General features: G+C 46.6%; 1 protein-coding gene and 1 long non-coding RNA gene across 3 annotated transcripts; one reads left to right on the top strand and one right to left on the bottom strand.

The window, feature by feature from the left end:
- The first annotated feature begins 425 nt into the window (after positions 1-425).
- On the top strand, positions 426-5,611 carry LOC132529048 (uncharacterized). Its single transcript, XR_009543363.1, has 4 exons — positions 426-511; positions 1,409-1,464; positions 1,553-1,629; positions 5,392-5,611. It is a non-coding gene; the product is annotated as an uncharacterized LOC132529048 (long non-coding RNA).
- An 8,400-nt stretch (positions 5,612-14,011) lies between these two features.
- Positions 14,012-18,652, bottom strand: BHLHE41 (basic helix-loop-helix family member e41). Of its 2 annotated transcripts, XM_060166702.1 has the most exons (5): positions 18,217-18,649; positions 18,018-18,081; positions 17,589-17,696; positions 17,152-17,263; positions 14,012-16,689 (listed from the first exon to the last, which is right to left on the bottom strand). In XM_060166702.1, exons 1-5 carry the CDS (start codon positions 18,276-18,278, stop codon positions 15,587-15,589), a joined length of 1,449 nt encoding a protein of 482 aa, XP_060022685.1. In that variant the 5' UTR covers positions 18,279-18,649; the 3' UTR covers positions 14,012-15,586. The 2 variants fall into 2 exon arrangements, with proteins under 2 accessions (XP_060022685.1, XP_060022686.1); XM_060166703.1 differs by lacking the exon at positions 17,589-17,696 and having other exon boundaries at positions 18,217-18,652.
- Positions 18,653-20,141: the final 1,489 nt, after the last annotated feature.

Below are 20,141 nucleotides of genomic sequence, written 5' to 3'. Positions count from 1 at the left end.
TAATACAATACTATTATCAAATATATAGTTCAGCATTTCTGCTTTTGTCTATGATGCAGTATCTGGTACTAACCCTCTTGTTTTAACTATAAAGCTAGGCAAAATGTCTAAGGCAAGTGTTTTCAGACATTGGAGAAGCAGCAGCACAGGACAGAGCCGGCAACGCAAGACTGCAATCAATCCCTGTAGGCAGGGAAACCTAAGAGGTGAGCCTCATGACTCCTGGCTGTCTGCCTGGGGAAATTCTCCTGACTGCAGTGTAGCAATCTGGAATCCAAGCAGAGAGCGGCAGTCCCTCTGAGCTAAGGAGGAGGAGATCAGGGGTTAGGGCAGCTGAGCACTGGAATCTGCAAGGTAGGGCCTCAGAGAGACAGGAGCTGTGCAGTTTATATAAATATCATCATGAGTTCATTCTAATCCCTCTAACTCTGATCTAGTATCACAAGGCTTTCCCTAGTTTTCTAGTCCATACTTCTGGCTCTTTTTTAGAAACCCAGAGCAGACTGGCAAGGTAAGTCACCACTTGCATTGTCAAGTCTCTCAGCTGAAGAAGAGTGTGCCCGGGGTGAGGTGCCAAAAAGCGGGACATGGGGCAGCCATCACTTGTGTGAACCCCTGAGAATGAATGATGGAAACCCCAGAAAATAATGGATTTGTTGAGAGAGGGCACCAAACATAAGCAGAAATTTAGGGGGTACACGATAACATGTTTGTCTTCTAGAGCTCCAATTATTATATTATTTAACCAAAATTCCAAGGTATTTAGTTGTAGTTTATTTTTTATTTAATTCAATAGTTACCTCAACCCAGCTTCTTCATTTTTGAACTCTTTCTTTTGATTCATTTCTTTGTTGTCTGGTGTCCATCTTTCAGTAATTTTTTCAGGACGGGTTCATGGATTTGGTTTTCCTTGATTCAATGATTTTCAGCCTTAGCTGTATATTGTAATGACATTGGGAGCTTCTGAAAAACTGGCCATCCTCCCAGACCAATTCTGTCAAGTTCTCTGGGGGTATGATCCATGCACGTTTTAAAAAAAAATCCCTCAAGTCGTTCTAATGTGCAGACAAATATCTCCAATCTCAATTAAATTACATAAACAGGCTTTCTCAGAAAAAAGAAAAAAAAAAAAAGAAGACCAAAGAAAATTGCAAGCAAAGTTCAAAGAAGCAGCCTAGAAAACACCCGAAAATCTGGTCAAACGCAGATTCTGATTCAACAGCTATGGAATGGCAACTGAAATTCTGCGTTTCTAATAAGCTCCCAGATAATGCCAATGCTGTTGGTTCATTGGTTCTGGGTAGCTTCTGGGTAGCAATGGTACTCCTCTGTCTTCTGTAGTAAATATTGCTATGGAGGAATCTGGAGCTACCTGAACTTTTTAACCTTTTTTTTCCCTTTTGTGTAGCTTGATTCTTATTCCTGGATCTCCATATGATTCTCTTCTTTGAAATTCAGATTTTGGTAGGTTACCTGTATTAACAAACAATAGAATGAAAATTCCCACTTTGATATTACATTTGCTTCTGAATTTTGTTTTGTTTTGTTCTAGTGACCAAATCCACAGCAGTTCCAGCTCTTTCTGAGGATGTCCCATAGGATAGGCATGATGCCTGGCCTACATAGTGGGTGAGATTCCTGCTTCCTCTTTTGCACATTCATTCTTACAGTAAAATGCCCATCACTTGAGGTAATTGGAATAAGTTTGTTCCTTGCAACCAAAAGAAATTAATTAAAACAATTAGAAACCATAGATTTAAAGATATACAATATGAAACTAAAGATTGCACAGAATGCTGTGTCAAAAAGGCAACATGAATGCAAAATACAAAACAAGTACTTACAGTGATGGTCGGCAGAAGTGGGGCAGGGGCAGAGAAGTTTTCTTAATTTCAATGTGCTTCTTACAAATAATTAGACTAGACTGATTGACAGATAATAAATAAGAAAAAATGTAGAAAAGTTATAGTGTCAAGAAGGAATTGAAGAGAGAATAAAGATTAAAATGTGACGCTAAAAGATTCTGGAAGATTTAAAACCAATTAAAAGCTGAAAACTGAGAAATAAGAAAATCTTAAAGGAATAGTAAGGCAAAATTTTAAACCAGGAGAATTATGAAAACTCATAAAACAGAAGTACAACATGGACTATAAAAGAAGCTGACTAAAGATGAGAACAAGAAAATAAAGTTTGAAAGGATACCAGAAGGTTCAAATAACTTGTTAAAATTAAAATAAGAGTGAAGTTATTTATGAAATAATTTTAAACAGATGAAATTCAAAAGAAGAAAAGGTTGAAGGTGAATAGGGTAATAAGGAAGATATAAAATAGAATATGAGAGTAGGATTAAAGTTAAGTATAATTAATTTATACAGACTTTAATATACCATCAAAATATTTTTTTAAAGGTTTAAAGGTTAGAGGAAAAGAAAATAGAAAAATGTCTCAAAATATACAAGGAATAAGAAAGCTTGGTGCCTATCGTCTTTCCCCAAGGGACAATCTGCTAATGCAGTGTGGTGTCCTCAGGTGGAACCTGAGGGGACAGACAACAATGTGACACCTTGGACGTGGAGGCTTCCCCCTTGCTCCCCTCAGCAAGTGCCAGAGGCCAGCCTCACCAGCAGTGATCAGAGAAGACAAGTAGGAGGTATTAATACAGCAAACTCACAGCTGGACGGCACTGACCTGACCCAGGAGGAACTCCCTAGCCTGCCAGCCACATTCCCTCCTGGATTATCTCCTCCAAATTTAGCCCACTCTCAGAGTCAGGGGAAACTACTCTCTCTATATCAATAACCCATGAAGCATCAGGTGTCAACAGTTGTCTTACGTCTCTAGACAATTTTTAGGAACTGTGGTACAGCCCCCAGATTAAAAAAAAAAAGCGTTTATTCGATAAATGCTTATTGGGCATCTTGCCTGTCCCTGGCAGTGTACTAGACTCCAGGAGTACAATGATGAATGAGTAACAGAACTCCCTTAACAGAGATCCAGACCCACTGTGTGGAAAGGGTAGTGGAGTTTTAACAGTTATCAGGCAGTTATCAGACACAGATAGAAGGACTGGCTCTGAGCAGAAGGGCTACATTTCCCTCTGCAGTGGCAGGAAGGGAAGCAAGGGTGTGGGAGGAGGGAGGTTGGAAGGGTGAAAGTTAGGGAGATGATGCCCCATGGTTTGAATTCTCCTGATGAAGTAGGGAGACTGGGGAGATAAGCAGAGAGGTCTTGAGGTAAGTGGGAGAGAGGTCTGGGAGGGTCATAAAAGAAACTTGAGCTAAGGACAAGTAAACAGTCACAGCAGCGAGGGCCAAGTGAGGCTGGAGGTGGTGCCCGTCTGAGCAGCAGCAGTGTTTGAGTGCCCAGGTGCGGGAGACACACCCAGTTTATTACAACATAATGTGAAGAGTCCCAGGCGTGACAGGGTAATTTATTGAGACATTGTTGGTGTCTGTTCTCATTGCATTTTTCCCTCCACCCATTTTCAAGAATGACTTCAGGGCTACTTATATCAGGGAAGTTTGGAGTTAAATGCTTGAAGGAAACCTCACATCAGGCCTTTTTTCCCCCCTCTTTAAGCAGAGGTCTCAAAGTGGGCTTCTCCAGGCTAATACTTTGACAGATATGCTTCATTTATAAGGAATAGTGTTTTGAGGTTTTTAAAAATAGTTGTCAACATTTTGAGAGTAGATTTCACATTAAAATCTAGACTTCAGCTTCTCCTGGAAAAATCCAACGGCCTGGCAGTCCTGGGCTACCTTTTCACCTGGCTACAATTAGTTGGAGCTGTGTAATGTCTGCCCCTCTTAAGGGGGTACAACCTCCGATTCACTGTGGTCCTTATTATTCTCTGTGGTCTTATTCTCAGCCAACATCACTCATTTAGGTTAACTGCCTGGTCCCTGTAACCCTCTCCAAAGTTGGAGATTATGTTAGGAGGAAGGAATACAGGCAGAAGCAATAAGGCAGTGGGGTCACAAGTCTGCAGTTCCTTTGATGTGGCAAAGGCCCAGGCAGGAATGGGGACTCAACGGCCCCAAGGCCTGGCTCTTCCCGCCTCAGCAAAGACACCCATCCAGAAAGCGGCAAACTTGGATACTGACAATTATCTCAGACAGTTTGAGTATGAGCAGGTCCTTTCCTTGTGAAAATCCCAGGTCCTTGTAAAATCCTAAGGAGGGTGGGAGCGGGACAGCCCACAATGCCTGAGATTATTTCCCACCAGCCCTTGGGGAGGTGGCTTGAAGTTAGACTTAATGAGAGAAATAAGGACATAATTTCTTTCACACGCATGTTTGTGGAGTGAGAGTTTAAACAGCCAAGTGGAGATTTAAAGAAAGGGCTAAGAAAACACAAAGCAAAGGAGTGGGTGAGGTTACTTTTTGACTCAGAGAGTTTTGGAAATTTTCACAGAGGGGATGTAATTTGGGCTGAGTTTTGAGAACTGAGTAGGAGACCTCCAAATAAGGTTATTCTACCCAAGGACAAACATTTGAGAGTGCAGAGCATACAGTATTCAGGAATTTGTGGTAGTTCAGTGCAACAAGCGCAGTCGATGCCCATCGTCTGGTTGGGGGCAGTAGGAGAAGGGACAGAGTAAAGGGAAGTGAAACTAGAAGGGAAGTTGAAGCTTTCATGCCTTCTTCATGTAATGGGTTGTTCCTAACTATTGTTTAGTGCACTACTGGTGTTTAAAAAGTTAACTGAGCTGGGAGTGTGGCCAATGCATGGGAAAGGAAGACTGGACCATGACCACTGAGCAGGTTCTTGCAATAACCCAGGTGTGAGATGATAATGCTTGGAACTAGGACAATGATTGTGGGAATGGGGAGGAGAGTTTGGATTTCAACAGCTGTTTATTGAGTGCTTACTGTATGCCAGGCATTGTGCTAGGTGCTGAGCATACACTGATAAACAGATACTGGCTCTTGCCTTGAAGAAGCTTATTGCCTAAGGGACAAAGCTTACCACAGCTGGCAGAGCCGGTGAAGAGCAGAAGCATCTGGGACCTTCAAGCCCTAGTAACATGTGTTGTACATTCCATCAGGGGTTGAATTCAGTTGGTCCCACTGAGTTTCACACAGGTTCAGTGGCCATCTGAGAGCTGAGATACGATCTGTTTTGACACTTACTTCTTCTACAGGTTTGTTCTCTCTGACTCAGGGGATGGAGAAATGATCAGACTCTAATTTTAAATTTCAAAGAAGGTATCTCAGTTAAGTGAACAATTTCTTTTAACATAAGATGTAATCATTTGGACTAAGGTGAAAGTGATATTAACTCTATTGTTAGGGGAACTCTATTAATGCTTAAATACTGTATCTATAATTTTATTGCGACAATAAAATCCAATCAGTTTCCAAGTCACTCCGAGTCTTTTCCCATTTGCAGGTATCAGATGTTAACTGCCTTTGACTCCTTACCACTTGTCGATGTCTGTCACACAGGTGCTCAGTAAGTGTTGGTGAAATGAACTTTAACATGGACGGGGATGCTTTGAGAGGCCAGTGTTGTGTTGTCTTTGGTGAGGTCATCAAGCTGAAGTGCTTGCCAGAGATTCATTCATTCATCCAGCAAATGTCTGTTGAGAATCAATACATGTTTATTTAAAAAAGGCAAATAAATAAATATTTATTTATTGCCAGGTACCATTCTTGGCATTAGACAAATAGCTGTGAAAAAAGTCCCTATTCATCCTAATGAGACAGACAAGCAATAAACAAACAATATGTCTGTGTATTCATATACATCAGTATATACATAATGTCAGGAGTAATACCTGCTATGAAGAAAAAACAGATCAAAAATAATGATGGAGGGGTGGCATTTTATTTATTGCCTATGGGATGCTCAGGGAGGGCCTCTCTGAAAAAGTGGCATTTGAGCAGAGACCTAAAAAAAAGGTAGACGTGGGCTTCCCTGGCGTTCCAGTGGTTAGGATGCTGCGTTTTTCACTACAGGGGGTGCGGGTTCGATCCCAGGTCTGGGAAATATCATGCCCGCATGCCCAGTGGTATGGCCAAAAAAAAAAAAAAAAAGGTGTGGGTGCAGTTGTAATCAGCTATCCCCCATCTGGGGACTGAGTGTTGCAGGCAGATGGATGAGCAAGTGCAAATATTCTGAGAAAGACCAAGCTTGTCCTGTTAGAAAAGGAGCAGGGAGGCTAGTATGGCCCCAGAGAGTTAAGGGAAGGGAGAGGGGACAGGAGAAAGGGATGAAAATTGATGCCTTTTGCCTGGCATCTTCCTAAGCTCCAAATGAAAAAAAGATCCAGTGCAGAGGGATATAAGTGCTAGCTGTCATAAATAATAATTGATTAGCAAATGCCTGGGAACTTGGGAGGCGTTACTGCAAGTTTTGAGCACCATGATGGGTGATGAATTTGTATGGGTCACTGCTGTATCCCCAACGCCTGGCACATAGGAAGAGCTCGATATATATTTGTTGACTAAATGTTGGAAGTCTACCTTTGCTTTTTCAACTTTCAGAGCGTTATTAATAACTAAGCTGTTTCGTACAAACAGTTTGGGTGGTAGCGAAGTGTTATTCAAACTCAACCTATAGGACATTATGCATACGTATTCATTACAAAGCAAACAGCAAACAATGAATTCATTTTGTGCTTTGTGAATGTGTTAGCTCATACCAGTCTGTCTCCAGGGTGGCACTCACTGTGCCCTTTACGCTGGAGAGTTTGCAACCACTCTAGGATGTCTTAGCACATACTGGCACCTGACTTGTCCAAATATTACTGGCAACCCCCGAGATCGCTTTCCATCACATGACGCAAACTAAATCTGCAGAGGGGTAGCGGTGCTTCCCTATCTTTGTAACACTGCTGTCTGCACCCGGTTATCCAAAGGGTGTCATGAACTCCAAATTCCTCCAAAGGAATTACTCATTTCAGATCCTTTATAAACATGCACGTTTCCAGACGTGTTACAAAATCAGCCTGTGATCACTTCAAAAAGTGAAAGTGTGCGACTTGATCATTTTTCCTAAGAGAAAGTGTTTCTACATATTTTTTAAAAAATACAACTTAAAAAACCCATCCCTCAGCCCCTGACTACATTAATTTCCTTCACTTTACGGCACCATGCAGAATCCATCAGGGCCATAAAATCACTTCTTTTCCTTTACACCTTCCCCGTTAAGTCCCAATATATTGACCACAGTTAACTAAATCCCCTAGTGCTTAATTAGTGGGAATTCAATTTGCAAAACTGAGATCAATGAAAGATACTTCACCACACCCACACCTACTGCCAGGGGTTTCTCTAGCAAGACGAGCCCAGGTCAGGCCAGGGTCTGGCCCGCTTCCCGGCGCCGCTGGGTGTGTCACGGTGTGTCACCCCCCCCCCCCCCGCCTGTCACTTCCCCCGGCTGCGGCCGGCCCAGGCTTGAAGTGCCCGCCCCAAGGCCCTCCGAGGCGGTTGTCGACCTTCCTCTAACCCGCGCCGGGAGGGCTGCTCGGAAACTGCTGTGTCAGAATGGTTCGAGGAGCACCGAGTCACAGCCGGCTTTAATTCGGGATGAATGACTACCTCGGGCCGGCCCGCTAGGACTCGGCGCGGCAGGGTGCGGCGCAGCTGTCGGGAGGGCGCGTCCCCGTCCCCGCCCCGCCCTGCCTTACCCTGCCCTGCCCTGCCCTACCCTGCCCTACCCTGCCTTACCCTGCCTTACCCTGCCTTACCCTGCCCTGCCCTGCCCTGCTTTCGGCCGTAGGCCCTCGGCCCTCCACCTGGCCGCCCTCCACTCGGCAGCCCGCCAGCTCCCCGGAGCCCGTTTCAGGGTAAAGGCGGGGGCAGGGGCCAGTGCGCACGCGCAGAAGGCGGTGCACCAGAGCCTCCCGGCCCCCGCCCCGCCCCCTCTCACGTGCCGCGCAGCGTGCGCCCAGGCATGTGCGGGCGCACGTGACAGCGCCGAGTCCTGCTCAAGCTCCCTCACCCCGCGCCGCTGTACTTTGAACCCGGGCGTGGGAGGGGGCGAGGAGGGAGAGTGGGGAGGGAGGAAGGACAGCCGGGCGGGGACAGGAGGGGGAGGCTGGCCTCCCCGAGAATGATATCATCGGCAGATTTATCGCTAGGCAACCTAAGAATGCTTCTCTCTTTCCAATCCTAGAGCTCCTTGAAGATCTCCAGGCTGGTGACATTATTGCCCTCGGCTTTAATTCCCTCACTGTGCAGCGCTCAAGCGGCGATTTCAGAGCTAGGGTTGGTTTTCCAGTTTTTAGATGAGTACGCTTCAAACACAGAGCTCAGAACTGGATCCTTTATCGCGCCCACTTGTGTCTGCAGAGCTCTGCAGGGTGTGGGCATATAGTCAGGTTTCTTCACCTGTTCGGTCACGTGCGGGTCACACAGCTACGTTATAGAGATGCAGATAAGCCCTGTTAACGCAATATATACTCGAAAACCAAACCCTGCTTAAGGTGTCACAGAAAGAGACGCTGGTATCTTTAAAATGTCCTATCAGAGGGAATTTTCTGATTAAGTAACTGAGGTCTTCAGGAATTGGATACAGGGTGAAGTACCCCTGTCAGAACTGGTTTTTGAAACACTGCTGAACCTGTAAAGCCGTATATGAAAGCGAAGTTTATTACCGAGTTATGTGGCGGATACTCAGTGTGTCCACTGTGAGGCATTTGATATTCTGTGTATACACATGAGCAAACACATATGTAAAAGACTTCAAATTGAAACCGTAGCTGATGTTTACAACACCCTAAAAATACCCCATATAAAAACTGTAGCAAATCGCCCTCTTTCCTACTTCCTCAATTCTAAAGGTTCCCTCTGTCCAGATTCAAGGCTTGCTTTAATCCCTTCTTTCATGGCGAACCTTTGGAGTTCAATAGACCCACTAGGTACGGAGGGGAGGGGTAGAGGCAGAGATGGAAAGCTCACCAGATCATGTGGGGACTTCCAAACCAAGGAGGACACATTTCTGGATGTCTCCAAATTGAGTAGACAGCAAAATTGTTTAGCTCTGTCTGTGGATGTTGAAAATTGTTTTTCCAGAATTTCTCCATCATAATTTTTGCATGCTCTATGCCATAATTTGGAAAGGCTACTACCATGATTAATCTTCCGTTGTCCACCAAAAACATATACTCTGCCTCTTAAGACCGCGAATGGACTAGCGAATGTTTCTCATTTCATGAGAAAACAGCCTATTGCCTTCCTAACTACTACACGATGGGTAATAATATAAAGAGCAGTGGAATCAAAAACCAAAACATCTTGTTCCAATCTTGGTTCTGCTACTTACTGAGCTATGTAACCTTGGACTAGTGGCTTGCTTCAGCTTCCTCCCAGAGGTTTCAAAAAACAGGCTTTAGGATTCCTTGTTTCCCTCTAGGACTCCTATCTCTCATTTCCCCTTTGGGTACTGAGTGGAGAACATGAATCATCATGCCCCTACTTGAAGGAGAGGAAGTCACCCTTAGTGGTTTTTGTTTTTTTTGTAAGACGGATGAGGTGAGACAGAGCTGCTTGCGAGGTACTGTTTTTTCCCCCTCTACTTCATTAGATATTATCATGCTATGAATGCTATTCTTTGCAGTAGGAAATATCATGACCCCTCAATCCCACCTTATGGTCCAGATCCTCAGGAGGAGATGATGGTGAGAGTCAGTATGGCAGTCAAGTTATAAAGAGACTGAGAAGTTAGGAAGTACTTGCTCAGACCTCAAGTCAAATATAGCCGGTTAAACTGTCCTGGTGCTTAGCACGGGGCCAGAGTGTGCCAGAGCCTTCTCTCTGGAGATGGACTCAGCTCCTTCTCAAGGTCTTCTCAAGGTCTTCTCAAGGTCTTCTCAAGGTCTTCTCAAGGTCTTCTTCTCAAGGTCTTCTCAAGGTCTTCTCAAGGTCTTCTCAAGGTCTTCTCAAGGTCTTCTTCTCAAGGTCTTCTCAAGGTCTTCTTCTCAAGGTCTTCTCTGGCCCACCCAGACGAAGTTAGCAACCTTCACCCCCAAGTATTGTAATCACCCCTGCGCGGCACATGTAATTTATTTTGGTGTGGGTCTGTCACCCCCGATAGACTTTGAGATCCTCAGAGATTGTTCATCTTTGATTCGCCAGCACTTACACAGCACCTCACATATAATAGGAGCGAAACAAATGCCTGAATCCCCATACCCACTATTTCTTCAAACTCTAGGCTCAAGGAGAAAGGAACGTGTTGCAGTCCACAGGGAGTCTGAAACCTCTCACCAAAGGATCGACAATGGCTGCGTCTAAACTCAGAGGCAGCGTCAGGGCCTACACGTCCTCCCTGCCAGTTCCCCAGAATGCTTTAGCTGGGCCTGCCACCCAAGATGTCCAAAACCCAGAGGCAGAGATAACACACCAGAAGCAGGGTCCAGGGTCATCCATGAATCAAAATGCAGTATCAGTTTTCACTGAAGGCCCTTGGTCCCCTATTCCTATCATCCTGAGAGAAAGAAGTGCTCATCAAATCAAACAATTTGCTTCTGCACGGGAATTTCCTTATTTTGAAGTTACTGTGGGATAAAACCATTTTTTTGTGTGTAATAAAGATGATTAAAAATATATAAAGTGTCTGAAGGCTTTTGCATAAGTGTTCTGCTGACAACGTGAAAGTTCAATGGAGAAAAGAAGTTGGCGGGATCAACACGTCACTGCCTCTACAAGCTCACACAATTTAGAGAGGTGCCCCTCAGGTACTCTGTTAGAACCTATTTATTCTAATTTTAGGCGCATTTCAAATGGGTGTGGTTTTGGTTAAATGGTTTCCCAGCCCACAGTAAGTCAGAAGTGGCAAATCAGATAAGACTTAGGCAGGCGCTCTGACACATCAAGAAGTGAGAGTTGGCAGCCTGACCCTGAGTAAAGAGACTGAAAAACCTATAAAAACGGGTATAAGAACTCAAAAAGAATTCTGTGCAGGTGCCAGTACTCCCAGATGACGTGTGTAGTGCAAAAGTGATGTTTATAATCATGACCCTGAATTATTGAGAAAGGTTAACTTTCTCAGTAGGGTATTTTTTTCCTAAGACATGTGTAACATATTTTACTAAGCTTTTCACTAAAAATAAATAAGTAATAAAGGTAAACAATGTTGACACCTGAACATAGAAGCTTCCGTTTTCTCAACCATTGTTTCATGGGGGCACCTATCATTCCCTGAAGCCACATAAATTGGGCATCACTGAATTCAGGATTTTAAAATATCAACTTTTTAAAAGGTTTTGTTTGGAATTTTGAATATGGAACCACTGAACAAGCGCAAGAAACTCAATTTTATTGAGTCCGGAGCTCTCTGCTGCGAACGGGCTTTCTCTAGTTGTGGCGGGCGGGGGCTACTCTTCGTTGTGGTGCTCAGGCTTCTCACTGTGGTGGCTTCTCTTGTTGCGGAGCACGGGCTCTAGGCACGGGCTTCAGAAGTTGTGGCATGCGGGCTCAGTAGTTGTGGCACACGGGCTTAGTTGCTCCGCGGCATGTGGGATCTTCCCGGACCAGGGCTCGAACCCGTGTCCCCTGCATTGGCAGGAGGATTTTTAACCACTGCGCCACCATGGAGGTCCCTGGAGCATTTTTTTAAAGTACATGCTGCACATGTTTTTTAGTATAAATCCCATCTTAATCACAGAAAATATGTGATAATTTTCCATGTCAATCCCTATTAAATTCTATGAAAAACTGGAACTTACATTGGACTTAGGCATGCACTGTATATTCATTTTGAACTTATTTAAAACAGCACAGTTAGAACAATGGGTGGGCCTAAATATGTTGATCTGAGGGTCCAATAGATTAAGGATTTTTGTTTAATGAAAAACATCAGATTGCTCTCTGAAATAAAATACTATGATCACAATAGTACAGCCAGCTTTTAGCATTATAATGGGCTTAACTCGTTCATGAGGGCTCTGTTCTTCCCCCCCCGTACGCGAGCCTCTCACTGTCGTGGCCTCTCCCGTTGCGGAGCAGAGGCTCCGGACGCGCAGGTTCAGCGGCCATGGCTCACGGGCCCAGCCGCTCCGCGGCATGTGGGATCTTCCCGCACCGGGGCATGAACCCGTGTCCCCTACATCGGCAGGCGGACTCTCAACCACTGCGCCACCAGGGAAGCCCAGCTCTGTTCATTTCTGTCTAAAGTAAAAGCCTCTAGTCTGTCCAGCCTTGTCTTCCCAGAACCTCAAATGGCAATCACCGCCCGTGGAGAGGTTCAGAATTGACCCGTGACATAGACGGGAACAGCCTGAGGCTTCTTTGACATACTTTTGATGGGCAATAACAAAATGTATGGCCTGTATGGCTAGTAACAGAGAACTAAATGAAAAATAGTTTTCACAATGATAGGAACTAAAACTCCAGTCATACTTTAAAGAGCTATTAAAATGTAGTGTCTAGTGCCTTAAAAGTGTGCTTAGCTCTTTGCGGGAGGAAAGGATGTTTATCAGTTCAATATAAACTTTGCTAAGAGATATGTGTATGTAAAATTAATTCGTGTAATACTATACGTGTAAAATATTATTGACTCAAGATTCATATTTGTCGTATATTGAAAAATCACATATAATACAAAGGGTTTAGGCTAAACTTGACTGCTCTAGGTATAGAATCCTCCTTAGCAAATTATAATGACTCCAGTCTTTTGGTTCATTAAAATAAATCAATGACCAAAATAACATTTTTCAGATGCAATACAGACAATATTATTTTGCAGTTCTATCCTCACTAACTTTATCCTATTACTATGCTAGTATATTTTATTATCCTCTGACTTACTTTGCATCTTTTTTGGCTATGAAACACATGATTACAATATGACATTAACATGTAGCTCAAAATATTTAAAATGCTACTTTTTTCCATTATTCTGGTTTGGACATAACATTTTTCTAAAGTTCAATAACTTACAATGCTCAAAAATCCTACATGGTTTTGTAATGTTAATTTTTATTTCCTTTTCCTGTGCTTTATTCATGATGTTTCATGAATGCTGCCCAAATTCGGTTTATTTGGTTCAAGATGCTGCAACGGGAAGTAGGTCACTGACTGGGGGATACAACAGACCTGGCCTCTAGTGCTGGCTCCAGGTAGCTTTGTGGCCTTGGGAAGATATCTGATATCTCTGGGCTTCATTTCTCTCATATTAAGAAGGCAGGGGCTGGACAGCTGATCTCCGAGGTTCCTTCCGGCTCCACTTTCTATGACTTGCAGTTTGGTTGCCATAAAGTCAGCAGAGGGAGCACTTTTTCTACATCTCATAAATTTTGACTATTATTTCAACACCTTTCAAAAATCAAGGGGTTTGTGAAGAACATTATTGAAACTAAATATTGACAATCTTTTGCACAGTTGGTATCAAATTACAAATTTGATTATAAACTTGAGAAAAGTCTAGAAATAATTATTTCTGTTCCTTGAATTCCATGATAAAGTCCCACAAAAGAATTATTTTATAAAGGCTAAGAAGCTAAAATATACCGAGAAATTAACCACCCCTAAGTGATAGAGTATCTATACGGGATCCAGTGAAAGAGAAGCACCAGACCACACAACAGAGGCTACCTGGTGTCAAAGATGAAAAGCTCCATCAGTCATAAGAACATTAGCAAACTGGGTCTAACATAAACCATGGAAGTGACTGGTAGGTTTTTCTTTTGCACTTTTCATGTAGATACATTGGGAACAACCAAGTAGACACAGCCAGAGCCTGGAGGCTTGCAAGAGATTGCAAATGTGTGATATCAAACCAGTGACAAATAAAGTTGTGTATCTGAGAACCTAAATGACTTTTATCCCTATATTCATAGATTATCTTAAAACTATCCGAGCATCCATTATGTCTTTTTAATTATTAGAGAATCTCATAGCGTACGTATATTAAAGTTTTTATTCCTTAGTAAGAATTTTAAAATCACAAAATAGCGTGGCAATATTAATTTTAGGTAATAGAATTTGTGGAGTGCTGAAAATACTAGAATATAAAGATAATTTCTAGTTTATCTTCACATACTAAACTTTTCTAAACCAGCTGGTTTCTTGCAGACAGTGTTTATTTATTTTTTTTAATAATTTAAGACAGCATAAGCTTGTACCAAGCATAAGCATTGTAACAAAAGTGCAACTTTTCAGCAAATCCTCCCCCAAAGATATTTTAACTCAAAATATCATTAGCACATATTTTCTCCCTACAAAAATAGCATGTCAGACATCATTAATTGGATGTATTAACAACTATGTACATAAGAGCCACCTTGTAGGCTAAGAGTTTAACGTTGTTTAAACACAGCGTTTGAGGCAAACAGTAGCAACAGCAGCAGCAAATGCACCAAACTGACTAAAAGACCCAGATATTTTCTTCACTCATAGTCAGACTGTTGTGTCTCACCCCTTACATAACATTCAAGTGAGATTTCTCACAGTGCTACCTTGGCAACAAACTAAAAATATCTAGACAAGGTCTTGGTTTAAGCCTTATTAAAAAAGCTTTCTTTGTGATTATCTGGTATCTGGTTTGGTCTCCAGAAAATACATAGACTTGGAGATAGGAAGGCCTCACAGGGCTTCATTCCACATCTTTACAGCATTTCCAACCCAAACGGACCAGTTTAATGCTTTCCTCCTCCACTCTTGTGAATTAACAGAATATAGGATAAATCAGTTTGGACTTGTTTTTCTTTTTTTTTTTTAAAGTTCAGCGCACATTCTTTTTTTGTTTTTTAACACCAAGATGATACAAACTTAGAAACATGATGGATAAAATAATGACAGGGTGAAAACAGATGCACTCAATTTCATATATATATCTATATATATGAAATTAAGATGAGTTAATTGATTCACGGTCAATTTCTCAATAAAGTGCTAGCAAATGTACTGAGAATGACTCTGGCCTTCCTCATCCATCTCCTTCCCTGACTTAGTTCTGACGTTGGCCCAACTCCGCATCTCCTTAAACAAGCGCAACTTACTAAGAGACCATTCACACCACTTCAGAATAGGTTGCAACGTGAGCGACTGCATCCTCACCGCTTCCTCTTTGAAAAATATACGCCTCTTGAAAAGCTGAACATTATGAAATACTGAAGACTAAGTTGAATTCTAAAAGGTCCTCCTTCTATTTGTGGAAATCTTCCTAAAGCAAGCAGGACAGCTTTGAGACGCAGGCAGACAGCAGCTACCTGCGGTTCCACGTCAGCTCCTCCGCCACCTTTCCCCTACCCTGGTTCAGCGAGCTCACTCGCTGAGCAGACCCTTCTCACTTCCTCGAGAATTCGGTCCTATATTTTAAAAGAAAATGGAACGTGGCCTAAAAGAAGGCAAAACTTATTACGGGGAGTTCTTTAAAGAAAAAAGAATACCTATGAGGTTCTTGTACAGCTGGTGGGAGAAGAAAGGGATGTTAGTGTGTGGAGGTTGGTGGGCGGTGAGGGATGAGCAAAACAGGAACTCCAAACGTACACAAAACACCTGTGGTTTTTTTGCTTGTTATGTTTTGTTTTCTTTTAAGCCCGTCGTGCATCTCTTACACTTCCTCCCTTGAAAACGTTAAGGGTGTTTTAACTTATGATTCCGCGTGAACCCGGGTCCCTTCTAAGCGGAGCAAGGATTCAGGGGGTTTCCTTTCCTGGCTGCGAGTGATCTTCCCGAGCGGAGCTCTCCGGGTTCCCCGGCTCGCTGCGGCCCGCGAAGGGCAGGTGGGTGCGGCCGTGCGGGGGCGGGGGGTGCAGCGCCCCAGGGGGCGCCACCTCGTGCGGCAGGAGGGTCGCGGCAGCGGCGGCTGCCGCCTTCTCGGGAGAGGGCGACAACACAGAGGACAGGCAGGGGAAGGCGGCGGCGGCGGCGGCGGCAGCGGCGGCGGCGGCGGCGGCGGCCGGGGCGGGGATGCCGGGGTACAGTAGTGGGAACGGGGCGGCGGCCGCCGCCGGGTACAGGTACTTCTCCAGGCCGCTCTTGTCCAGGAAAGGCTGCACGTAGGCGGCGGCCGCCGAAGGCGAGAGGAAATAGAAGGGCAGGCAGAAGGGGGCCGCGGCGGCCGCAGGCTGCGCGAAGGGCGCGCCCCCGCCTCCGCCGAACGCCACCAGCGAGCTGAGCAGGGCAGCGTCGGGTCTCAGCAGCGCGGCCGGGGCGGCCGGGTCGGGCCCCAGGAGCGCGGCGGCCGCCGCCGCCGCGCCGCCCCCCAGGCCGCCGCCGCTGCGGGAATCCAGCTTCATCCTCTTGGGCGCCGGCGAGTCCTCCCCGGGGGGCTCCTGCTTGATGGTGACGCGGCTTGCCCCCGCGCCTTTGCCCTTCTCGCGGTCCGGCCGGGCCTCGGCCTCGCCGCCGTAGCCGCTGTCTGTGTCCGTGTCGTTCTCGGCGGCGAGCTCGGCGCTGGGCTGAGTCCGCTGGATGACCGGCACGCAGTGGGCGAGGGGCTCCAGCTTCTGCCCGGCGCGCTCCAGGCAGGGGGCGGCCCCGGACCCGGCGGGGGTGGCGGCCGAGGGCACGCCGGTGCCTTTGCTCAGAGGAACCTGTTGAGTCAACAGCTGGGGGGTGGGCAAGAACTGGGTGGCCACGGCGTGCAAGTGGTTGATCAGCTGGACACACCGCGGCTCCCTGGGCGTCCAGCTCTCAAACCGGGCGAGGTATTGCAAGACTTCTTTGGCGCATGTTTGAAATCCCGAATGGAACGCATCCAAGTCGGACTGAATGGGCGATTTCAGAGATCGCTCCCCTAGGATGAGGAAGGGGTGAGGGGCGGGGGTGGGGAACAGAGGAGTGGAGGCAAGAAGAAAAATACCGACGTTAAAACATCTGCTTATCACGTGGGCCCTGCATTGACTAAAGTGATCTCGGTTTTTCCTCCGTATTCGAGTGATATAAGCCACCGGTTGCCCAGAGGTGGGAGGAGTGGGGAGCGGGGGAGGCGCTCTACTCCCGCTGAAAAACCGAAGTGGAGAGGGCGCAGCCGCCACTTTAAATACAAATCTGACTCCTCTGAGTTCGGCTGAAAGCCTTTAGGATGCTTCGGGAAATGGGCACTTTCCAGTGAAGGGAAAGTGTAAGCAATTTAACAAATGAAAGTGAGCCCGTGGGCCCCAGGAAGGAGGTGGGGCTGGGGGAAGAGTCCTAACACTGCTCCTCTGTGGGCTGCCCGGCTTCCTCGGGGTGGGCTGGCTTCCCTGAACTGACTTACCATTCTGTAAAGCAATTATCTTCTGATGCTGCTGCTCCGTTAAGGCTGTTAAAGCTTTTAAGTGTTTCAAAGTTAATTCCAAGACCACTGCTTTCTCCAGGTGCCCCAGAGTCTGCAGTGCAAAAAAAGAAGGGGGCACTTGGTGACTTAAAAACACACATTTGGCTTCACTGGCTCTCCAGTCAGCACATCAACTTAAGCAAACACTTTGAAAGAAGTACTATTCCTATACTTCTTGAGCTTTCCACAATACAGGTTATAAATGATTTCTTGCCTTCAGTTGTGAACACCTACTCTTGAGTTTGCAGGAAACTCTACCCTCTATAGCACAGGTTGTAAGGAATCTGATATTTACATTTATTCTTATATCCTGGGAGTAGTACCAGGCTATTAACACGCCCTTGGAGAGCGGCAAAGAATAAAAATCTGCATCTTACTGTCAACTTTAGATGTTCAGGCAGTAAGTCTTTCAGCTGAGCGATGCATTCATTAATTCGGTCTCTTCTTTTCTTTTCTATTAATCTGTGCGGTAATTTGTAGGTATCCTTAATATATGAGAGTCATGGAAGAGAGAAAACAATAAGCTAAACATTCATTTACTGGATATTACAATACCGCCGCCCCACCACCAAAAAAAAAACTGTGAGAAACTATGCCCAAGACAACTCTTTCCTCTGGACTGTTCTGAAATGCAATTTAAATTCAGGTATGATGTTTAATCTCCCCTTGAGAGTATCCCGCAAACCACTTAAAATTCACAGTCGGGGAAGCTGGAATATATTTGCGGGCAGAGCTTCGCTGTGAAATCAATGGCCCTAATTAACTATCCAGACAGGTTATGAGGAACATCAGAAACTTACACTTACCTTGCTGTCGTCTCGCTTCATGCTCCTTTTCGGCTTACACATATACAAAGAGGGATAATCCAGTCTGCAAAACAGAAATCAGCATCAGGCATCCATTCGGGGAGGGGCTCTGCCCTCGCCCGCTCCATACCACTTTCTGGAGAAGAAAAAAATCAAACTGAAGCCTAGACAGATATTCGCAAGGGTGCGTGCACCTTACCCTATAAAATCTCTATGTTCCAGTAACTGTCTCTCTTGCAAATGAGGAATTCCTTCGTCCATGTTCCACCGCTGTCCGTTTCCTCTGTTTCGATTTTTGGGGTTCTGTTCTATAATCTGTGGGACGGTAGCTTTGGGAGATCTTGGGGGGATCTGTACGTCTCCAGTCTCTCTCTCCCTCTCTCTCCCTCTTCAGTGCAGTGTTGAAAGTGTGAAGCAGTTGGTCCCCTCCTCCCACCGTGCTCGCTCTCTCGCACACACACGCACACACACGCACGCACACTCGCGCCGGCCCCACTGCGCTGGTAGTTTGCTCTCACTCCGGGCAGTGTTTGGCCACAGGGCACGCGCGTCGCCGGCCAGACCAGCACCCAGCTCACGTGCGGAACGTACCATCCGCGGTCCAGCCCAGAGGGGGGCGGGGGAGGAGGGGCCGGGCCGGGAGGGGGCGTCTGGAGAAAGCTGCGAGGGAGGGCAAACGGCGGGAGGGGGCGGGGACACCTGATCAGGGCCACCGGAAAGGAAAAACAACTTCAGCCAAGCTATTCATCTTCCCGAGGGCGGTGCAGTCAGCTGGGGGAGTGTGTGTGTGTTGGGGGGGGGGCGCCGGGGGGTGCAGGGCAACCAGGGCTTCCTCGGCTCGGAAGTGCGACTCCCTCAATCCGTCCGTCATTGCGGTTCAGGAACGTGAACGTGGCTTTTTGCTTTTCCACCGACTGTGCTATTGGTTTGGACCAGAAAAAGGAAAGAGAAAGAGAATTCGCGGTGGGTCAACTTCAGTCCCAAAGGACAATTTGGAGACTTGTTTGCTCACCGCTCGGTTGCCGGCGGGGACCCCTTAGCCCTGATTGGAGGTTGCCCCGAAAGGGGACAACTTGAAATCCGCTCCCTGAAGGATTTAAAATAAACGAAAATGTAGCCAGTGGGTCAGAATGTCGCAATCCAAGTGTCTTTCGGCCACACAGTGTCCCTGGGCCACCCAAACTTCCCGCAGCAGCCGGAATTGCGGTGCCACTAATCACAGCCGCAGATGACGATGTTTGGGGCCTCAGGCTCTCCCCGAGGAACGCGGCAGGGAGGGAGGGGGTGAGGATGGGGTGGCACGAGAGGGGCTACCGCGGAAAGCGATGCAGCATTATCACTCGCTGGCTAAACTCCGCCGTGCCCCGGGTGGCGATGCGTGCCTTCCCCGCCCCCTCCCCCCTCGTGTGATAAGCGACTCCGGGAGTGTGCAGAGCCCACGTTTACTACCGCTGGCACCTCCAAAGCCTCCCTCCTTAATCTTGTCTCAAACGGGTCCCAGCACAGGGCCAGCAACGTGATCCGACCTGCAGCTGCTGCCACATCACTGCGCGGGGAACCCGTGCGCGCGCGCGCTCGCCCTGCAGCCGCGGCGCCCGGCGCGGGGAAAGCACAGGCCAGCACCAGCCGGGCTACCTTTCCCCAGAGCCACCTCGGGAGCATGACTCACTGCTACTGAGAGTTACCGGGAGGTGCCCGCAGTTGCGCACTGCCCCTGCCGCTTGGAACGGCGGACTGCAAGGGGCCTTGGAGGCCGGAGGAAAAGCGCGTCCTGCGGGACTCCCGGGTCTCCGGTCCCGCTGCCGCCGCTCGGGTCTGCCAGGGCGGGGATGGAGAGAATAGATATTAATCTCTCTATATACAGGTAGATAGATGGCAAACCAAACGTCTTTCCTTCCTGCATTCTCCCGGGTGATCCCCGAAACATTCTTTATTGCCAGTGGCGCGTGAACCAAGGGGAGAACTACGCCGAATGCACGCGCACCAGGGCGCAGCAGGGACTGGGGCCGTCGCTACGTGTCCCACGGCCCGCCCCGCCGAGCGCGGGTTCCGGGGACGGATCTGGGTCGCGGGAAGCGGCGGCTGGGAGGAGGTCACGTGTCTGCCGGAGTCGCGTCTCTTCCC

Source organism: Lagenorhynchus albirostris, chromosome 11, assembly GCF_949774975.1.
Source record: "Lagenorhynchus albirostris chromosome 11, mLagAlb1.1, whole genome shotgun sequence".
Taxonomy (NCBI): domain Eukaryota; kingdom Metazoa; phylum Chordata; class Mammalia; order Artiodactyla; family Delphinidae; genus Lagenorhynchus; species Lagenorhynchus albirostris.
This window is presented reverse-complemented; position numbering and strand designations above follow the sequence as displayed.